The 8,971-nt window shown below is 36.2% G+C and overlaps 2 protein-coding genes across 2 annotated transcripts; one reads left to right on the plus strand and one right to left on the minus strand.

The window, feature by feature from the left end:
• Nucleotides 1-435: 435 nt before the first annotated feature.
• LOC133677425 (probable protein phosphatase 2C 68) lies at nt 436-4,263 on the plus strand. Its single transcript, XM_062099484.1, has 4 exons — nt 436-1,283; nt 2,025-2,389; nt 3,457-3,693; nt 3,781-4,263. The coding sequence occupies exons 1-4, from the start codon at nt 971-973 to the stop codon at nt 4,048-4,050; spliced, it is 1,185 nt and encodes a 394-aa protein (XP_061955468.1). The 5' UTR covers nt 436-970; the 3' UTR covers nt 4,051-4,263.
• Nucleotides 4,264-5,145: 882 nt separating this feature from the next.
• Nucleotides 5,146-7,932, minus strand: LOC133677426 (actin). Its single transcript, XM_062099485.1, has 5 exons — nt 7,803-7,932; nt 7,401-7,470; nt 6,900-7,293; nt 5,855-6,468; nt 5,146-5,543 (listed from the first exon to the last, which is right to left on the minus strand). The coding sequence occupies exons 2-5, from the start codon at nt 7,458-7,460 to the stop codon at nt 5,478-5,480; spliced, it is 1,134 nt and encodes a 377-aa protein (XP_061955469.1). The 5' UTR covers nt 7,461-7,470; nt 7,803-7,932; the 3' UTR covers nt 5,146-5,477.
• Nucleotides 7,933-8,971: the final 1,039 nt, after the last annotated feature.

Raw genomic sequence — 8,971 nt, forward strand, 5'->3', positions numbered from 1 at the left:
CAACACAGATCATCTCAGTTCCAAGTTTTAAAGGACTTGTTCTGCTTTGGCTTTTATTATTATTTCTATTGCTGTTGTCATCGTTATTATTGTACACTGTTGTTTAACCAGGCCGGTGGGTAGACTGGAATCCGGCGAACTTATCCTTTGCCCAGGCAAGGTGTCTGAAAAAATCAATCCAGACAATTGATTTTTTTTAATTTTTCTCAATGATACTTTTTAGATTTTAAAAAATTGTTATCCCATAGACATTTATGATTAGAGTTTTGTTTTATGCGTGTTTTTAAGATTATAATAGATGTTGGTTTGTAAAATGTTTTTATTTAAAAATATATTAAATTAATATTTTTTTTATATTTTAAATTTTATTTTTAAGATTAAGACATCAAAACAATATAAAAAAATTAAAAAATTAATTTAAAATAAAATAAAATAATTTTTTTAAAAAATAATATTGAATAATAAAAACAAATACGGCCCGAGTCTACGAGGATGGTTTCATAAATATGTTATTATATATAATGGAATAATAATAAACACAACAAAAGGAAAAAAAATTAAAAGAGAAAAATACTAAAGAGATTGTCAACTTTCCTCTCTGTAACTCTCTCTTTCGTCTTAACTAGCCAAAAAGTCCAGATCTTTCTCCACTCTTCCTCCCTCCCTCCCTCTCTCAGCCGAAGTCAGAATTCCGTACTCTTCAATCTCTCTGTCTCTCACTCTGCAACATGATCCATCAATTTTTTGTAGTTTCTTTTTTCTTGGAGTAATACAATCTCACTGTTCTATTTACGTTGGCTTATTTTGATCCCTTTCTTTTGTGGTTTCTCTCTCAAAGTTCCAATCTTCACTGCCCAGATCTTGAATTCTCTCAATCCAAGCAATATCAAGGCCAAAATCTTTAAAGGGTCGGTTTATTTTTTGATTTAAAAAAGTGGGTTTTGTTTTGTTTCTCAATAGGAAATGAGGGATGTTGTCGTGGCTAAAAAGGATAGCAATGGCTTGTTGGAGACCGGTGAGGCGATATGCACGTATGAGCAAGGATGAAATTTTAAATGATGATGATGATTCTGCTACTCCTGACTCTCTTTTATGGTCTAGAGACCTTGAGAAACACTCTTTTGGAGAGTTCTCTTTTGCTGTGGTTCAAGCCAACGAGGTTATTGAAGATCATAGTCAAGTGGAGACTGGTCGTGATGCTACTTTTATTGGTGTTTATGATGGGCATGGTGGACCTGATGCTTCTCGGTTCATATCTGACCATTTGTTCTTAAATCTCATGAGTGAGTTTTTTTTTTCACTGTTTGTTTGTTATTTTCTTAGGTTTGTTCATGTGCTTAGGTGTTGAGTTGAATTTGACTTTCGTGATATGGTTGGTAGTTTTATGTATGGTGTTAATGTAAGTGGATTTTGTATGCTTTAGAACAAGTTTGGATTGTTTATGTTAGTTTCATTGACTCTTTTTTTTATGAAATTGATTGGTTTATGAGGTTTGGTTGGGCGAATTTGTTAACCTTTGTATTTGGTGCTAATCTGAAGGAATTTGTACTTCTCTTTGATACAATTTTGTTGGGTTCTCTACGAATTTGATTGTTGGTTTTTTGGGAGACGAATTGATTTCTTTTAAGTGTTTGTTGCCAACGTCAACTGCTTCTGGTGTTTCTTTACATTAGTTTTTGGGGTCAAGTTTAGTATTTGGAGGCAAAATTTTGGAGATCTATGGTAAGAATGGTTTACATATTACGGTTATGTGGATGGATGCTTCTTCAGGACAACCCTGCTGTTTTGAACATGTCCCTTTCTCTGGTTGCTTGATCTACTAGATAATGATGTGATTACCGAAATGGAACATAATCCGTTGTTCTGTAGTTGCTCCTACACCCTTTGTTCATTTTCAGGAAAAGAATTACATAAAGTGAAGTATTTACTAACAGTATAGTAACTCTTATGACTTGTGTTTCAATAAATGCTTTTCCAGGCAACGTTCTCTATGTGATGAACCTTGAGCAATTATTAATTTGCAGGGCATGCTAGAGAAAGAGGAACCATCTCTGAAGATATCCTTAGAAGTGCCTTCTCTGCAACTGAGGATGGGTTTCTTACTCTTGTCCGTAGGTCATGTGGAATAAAACCATTGATTGCAGCAGTTGGATCTTGTTGTTTGGTTGGAGTTATCTGGAGGGGGATGCTATATGTTGCTAATCTCGGTGATTCTCGAGCTGTAATTGGTTCTCTAGGTAGGTCAAGTAAGATAGTTGCTGAGCAGCTGACCAGAGATCATAATGCTAATATGGAAGAGGTTAGACAAGAACTCAAGTCCTTGCATCCAGATGATTCACATATTGTTGTTATGAAGCGTGGAGTATGGCGTATCAAAGGCATCATTCAGGTTTGCTTCGATTCTTATGATACCACTGTGTTCTTGCTTTGAATTTATGATTAGTATTTAGGGTCTCTCCAGTTCGTTCTCGCTTAAGGTTGTTTTTCAATCTGAAAAATTTCCTTCATTAAGCAAGTGGGTAGAAATTTTGGTGTTTATAATTTATCATTTGTCTGGCTAAGGGTTTTACATTTTTTTTACATAATGCAGTATAACAATGCTAGAAAAGTCGGCTTTTTTTTTTAATTATCTTCATTTGCATTCATAAACAATTCTGGTTCATGCTTACTTCACTAATGATTCTGAAATATTTTGGAAAAATGATAAAGAGATGCTGCAATATACAAGTTTGTAGTTCTTATCTTCGTCAAAATCCCTCCCTCCCTCCCTCCCTCCCTCTCTCACTCCCCTTTTCAGTTTTCCAGCAAATCATTTTCTCTGGATTATCCCGATTCACACAGCATCAGGTATTTTTTTATATGATACTCATCTGTATTATTATTCCAAATAAATTGACTAGCAAAATTTTTTAAAGCTCTGTAGGATAAGGTTTCCCTAGTAGATTTCTAGGCTTTATAGTCTTTAAAGTGTTAAATGTCCATAAATTGTGTTGCATGTTGAAAACTAATATAAGATGATTAGCAATCCATCTGTGCGGTATTTTCTTGAAACCATACATTTACCTAGTTCATCACACTTAGGAAGCATCCTCATAATGAGACAAAATCTAAATATGGTAGCCTCTTTGTGGAATTCCTATTCTGAGGAGCTGTGGAATAAAAGAGCAATATTCAAATGTTGTTGGCTGGATTTTCTTTTATCATTTCACTATCGTATGAGATGAAATTCAACCTTTCAGAGTATATATGTTGCATGTGTATCTTACATGCTAAGTTCATTGTGCAAGCTACCTATCATAAGAGAACTTTTTGATTCAAATTTATTTTATCTCAAAGTTAAAATGATTTTCAATTGCATGTTAGATTTTTTCTGTTTTTCCCATGCATATCAGTCAATTTTTTCCCAATTATTAATGAGTTATATTTCCTGTTGGTTTCTCCTGATGAATTGTTTAGGTTTCTAGATCTATAGGTGATGCATACTTGAAGCGGCCCGAGTTTTCTCTTGATCCTTCTTTTACACGATTTCACCTCCCTGAACCCATTCGCCGGCCAGTGCTAACATCAGAACCATCCATGTATACAAGGGTTTTAGGACCCAATGATAAATTTGTCATATTTGCATCTGATGGGCTGTGGGAACAACTAACAAATCAGGAGGCAGTTGAGATTGTGTGCAATAATCCACGAGCTGTATGCATTTAGCTCCCAGCTCATTTCCTTTTGACCTTTTTAACTTCAAGTCACTGATACTTTCCTCCTATTATATTTAAATGTCAGGGAATTGCTAGGAAACTAGTCAAAACAGCTCTAAATGTGGCAGCTAGGAAGAGGGAGATGAGGTATGATGATCTTAAGAAGGTCGATAGGGGGATTAGGCGTTTTTTTCATGATGATACGACAGTAGTTGTGATCTTTATAGACCATGAGTTGCTAGGGAATAGTACATCAGCACCAGAGATGTCAGTACGAGGGTTTAACGACACTGTTGGACCATCAAATTTTAACATTCTTCAAGGAATTGATGCGAATGCCCGCTCCACCATATAAACGAGCATCATTTGAATTGTGCAGTCTAGTCAAAGAAGAGTAAACTTGGCAAGTTTCTGTTGTCGTTCCTATTCCTTTTCTTCTTCTTTTTTGCCACATATTACTATATTAGTTTTTGTTCCCTCCCCTCTTTTTCTTTTCCAAGTTTTTGTGGGCCGTTGAGCCTTATTTCTTTCACTCTATTACTATGCTCCATGTTGAGAATTCTTATGAGGGAAAGCTACAGATTTTTGGATTTAACATGTGGACTCTGTATACACCTGAAGTTTGTACTATTCATACGCGATGTTTATTAAAAAAGAGTGCTCGTCTGGTTAATTTCCATTGATTCTATTGATGCAGGTCAACCTAATGAAGTGATTCGTAATATTTCAAACAAACAATAATGAATGATTATAAAACATGATCAGAGGACAATAATTAAGAATGAAGTTTGTGATTCTCCAGGCCTCCCTTTTTAATACTCTACTACCAGCCAACGTTCAAGCTTCCAAGGCATTTCCAGTATTCAGGTTCTGCATGCAAATGCAGTTCTGACCATAATCCACTCGTGCTGCAATGGCTCCTTCTGGCATGGTTGTGTAGTTTTCAATTTACTCCATGTACTGACAAGAAGTCGTGCCAGTAAATATTTTATACCGAAATAGCTTTCATTTCAAGAGCACAGATCTTGCTAGCATCGCACTCTTGTTGGACCATCCACAATCGTGTGTCTTAAGAGATGCTACAGAAACGTCCATTGTCTATGGCACTACTACTCTTGCTGGGTCTATTTCTATTAGCATATCATCAACACGTTCTATATTCAAAGTCGAAGAATGTGATGTTTCATATAAAACTCAGAAGTACTTCATAGTGACCAGAAATGGCTAAGTGGATTCGCTTTCTCAGAATAACAGTTTCTGCTCCTCACCGAGCCTTGAGTAGATTTCAACGTATCATCAGCGACATGCTGCTTGTTTTGTGTTTATCATTATTCACTCAACACGCAAGCATTGTTGGCAGATGAACCAGAAAGTAAATAACAAAACCAACAAAAAATCTCATCCACCGAAGGTAATGATGCAAGAACTGAGTTGCTAGTACGCATGAATATGAATATAAGTACTGGTTTTATTTAATAAAAATTTCTTAAAGAAACAATAAAATAATGAATCTGAAATTAACCCAAACCAAATCAGTTACATTACACAACTCTTCTACAAATCCAATAACAAATTAAATAATCGAATCTTAAATTTGATCCACTCAACCTCATTTTTGTTGTCCAGACATTGACGGAGCAAAACACAAAAAAAAAAAAAAGAGAGAGAGTGAAAGAGGTGACGAAATGCAGAAGATAACTTTGCAACCACTTGATTAGAAGCCTTCTGTAATACAAAGTGTATATAGTATGTATTTGTCCAAGAGCCTCTTGCTTTGCATGATTAAAAGCACTTCCTGTGGACAATTGATGGCCCAGACTCATCATACTCAGCCTTTGCAATCCACATCTGCACTCAAAAGAAAGTAAATTTCTCCAATCAGATTGGGAAAGCACAGTACAAGAGTCGAGTGCTTGAATCCTGATTCTGGTAGATCAAGAACTCGGATACAAACTTCTGACAACATTGCGTCTCTTTGAAGCTTTGCTATCATTCTAGTTACTCCTTCCAATCATCACATAAAGATTCATGTTCTTAAGCATGTAACGTATAATAACACTAAACAATACTGCTAAAGCACAACATTAAAGATACCAAAACGAGTAGAATAGGTTAGAGTTCAATTCTGTTTGCAGCTCAAATCTAAATAGACACAGTACCTGCTGGAAGGTGCTGAGGGATGCCAAAATGGAACCTCCTATCCAGACACTGTACTTCCTTTCAGGTGGTGCAACCACCTTAATCTTCATGCTACTGGGAGCTAGTGCTGTAATTTCCTTGCTCATCCTATCCGCAATGCCTGGGAACATGGTAGAACCACCACTGAGGACAATATTGCCATAGAGATCCTTCCTAATATCGACATCACACTTCATGATAGAATTGTATGTTGTTTCATGTATGCCAGCAGCTTCCATTCCTATCATGGATGGTTGGAAGAGGACTTCAGGACAACGGAAACGTTCAGCTCCAATAGTGATAACCTGCCCATCTGGCAGCTCATAGCTCTTCTCAACAGATGAGCTGGTCTTTGCCGTCTCTAGCTCTTGTTCATAATCAAGAGCAATGTAGGCTAGTTTTTCCTTCATGTCCCTTACAATTTCACGCTCTGCTGTGGTTGTGAAAGAGTAGCCACGCTCAGTCAAGATTTTCATGAGGGCATCAGTGAGATCACGACCTGCCAGGTCAAGACGCAGAATGGCATGTGGGAGGGCATAGCCTTCATAGATGGGAACTGTGTGACTCACACCATCTCCAGAGTCCAGAACAATACCTAGCCAAAACACATAGATCATGAAAAATGTTATTTCACCTAATTTATCTCCACAATTAAAGATCCCTAATGTAAACCACCAAGCTGGATTACCTACATGCTTGTCAAAGACAGTTCTTTGGTTTTCATGATCATGATCCCTGTGTATATCATATAAAATTCCCCAAAACCAAATGTGATTATGACCAAGGGTGAAAAATAGATCGTGTTAACTTACAAATTAGAAACATTGAGGTTTGAGAAGTTATCCAAGACATTCCATTTTTTTATCATGATCTAGATAAATTTCTTTCCTGAAATTTATTTTTTCAACCAATCACTAAAATTCCGCCTCATTCCGAAAACTTCCAATGCAACAAGCCAATAACAATATTTTTTCCATTCATCAGTTTGAACATAAAAGCAAATAGAGGATGGACCATATCACTCACCAGTTGTACGACCACTGGCATAGAGGGAAAGGACAGCCTGGATAGCGACATACATTGCAGGAGTGTTGAAGGTCTCAAACATGATCTGGGTCATTTTCTCACGATTGGCCTTGGGGTTAAGAGGAGCTTCTGTAAGGAGAACTGGATGCTCTTCAGGAGCCACACGGAGCTCATTGTAGAAGGTGTGATGCCAAATCTTCTCCATATCATCCCAGTTGCTAACGATACCATGCTCAATTGGGTATTTCAAAGTCAAAATACCTCTCTTTGATTGAGCCTCATCGCCAACATAGGCATCTTTTTGACCCATGCCAACCATCACTCCAGTGTGGCGTGGACGACCCACGATGCTTGGAAAAACAGCCCTTGGTGCATCATCCCCAGCAAACCCAGCCTGAGATTTCCAATCCAAATCAGTAATCACAACCAATATCACTGTAAGAATCAAAACTTTAAAATCAAAAGTATATCACAAATTCACAAACAAATCTAGCTAAATACCTTGACCATTCCGGTACCATTGTCGCAAACAAGAGGCTGAATATCCTCACTCTCTGCCATTTCCTCTCACCTGCCACGTTCAAAATGCCACCTTACATTAAAATGCTATACAAATAGGGAATCACGACAATTTAAAGCACGATTTTGACAAAAAGAGCATGATGATCCCAATGGAAGGCAAAATAAAAAGATCCCATTTCCTTTTTACAAATCATAATCAAAATCTGAATCTTCATTTTGTAAAATCACGTCAAAGATCAAAACTTTAGCAATGCTAAATCACAAAATAAAATTAACCCACATTTAAAGATCAAATCTTTTAATGGTTTGACACAATGATGTTATAATCTGAGCTAAACCCGGATCAGAAAGATGAAGAATTTTGAAATTCAAACAGCATACCGTTCAGAAAACTGAATTGTTCTTTGTGTTTCTTTCTTCCTTCGCTGTATGTGAGCGTTTGTTCAAGGTACCCGCCCTCTTGTTTTAAAAAAGGGGAAGATGTGAAATGAAATTTCAGCCTCGGATGAAATTCAACTTAAATGAACTTCAAATTTGCTTTGGGATGATCTTGGCCGTTGGTTTCGAGCATCTGATCTACGGACCCCATGACGCGTCATGCTCATTGTGTACACAGCTGGCTCGCTTTCGGTTGTTTTATTTGTGTGGACGGATATGCCCTTGATATTTGTTAGAATGCCTCATTTGGCCTCTCGTCCTAGGCCAAGGGCATGTTGGTCAGGCAAGCCTTTAATTGTGGGATTTTTGTTGAGGTTCTTGACCAATCTCTCAAATCTCAATTTGACCATTTCATTGCTTATCATTCATGGTTAGTATTGTGTAATTTTTTTTAAATAATGTATTTTAACATTAAAGATTCATCCATATATGATTAAAATATTTATTTAGCTTTTGTGTTTTAAATGATATAAAAAAATATCAATTTTTATCTTAGTTTCATATGCTAAGGTATAATTTTTTTCATTTTAAAAAATTAAAATACTAATACTTTCAATTAAAAAACTTATCAATGTAACTAAACCCTAATATTTTGTTTTTTTTTTCTATTTTAGAGATATTCTGAAGTATTTTTCTAAACAAGTGGGAATAAAAAGGTAAAAAAATGAAATTTAGCTAAAAAAAAAAATAGGGCATTCCCATCCTAAATTCATTGTATTGTCTTTGACCATGTTTGCCTTCCTTTTTTTCACAGGACAGTTGCCTTGCTAGTGGTGGTAATTTGAGATTAGAAACCCTGTTAAACAGGAAATCGTGATTAGTGTACTTGGAATTCCATAATTACCCTTCTCAATTATAAAATTGACAAAAATGAAGGCAAGGTTGCGGCATTTCAGCGCCGAGGGGTACATTAGTCCTTGAAAAAGGACCCCGCTAAAAAAAGCAAAATTTTATAATCAAGCAGACCTCTTTTTAGTTATTATTTCATAGGAAAATAAAAGGGAAAAATAAAAAAAAATAAAAAGGAACTTTAATTCCAACTCAGCATTGCTTTTCCAACTGTCTGGAGATCATGTCGGTGTGTCTTTTCAGGTGTTGTCATGCCCACCACT

This window comes from Populus nigra, chromosome 17, assembly GCF_951802175.1.
Source record: "Populus nigra chromosome 17, ddPopNigr1.1, whole genome shotgun sequence".
Taxonomy (NCBI): Eukaryota; Viridiplantae; Streptophyta; class Magnoliopsida; order Malpighiales; family Salicaceae; genus Populus; species Populus nigra.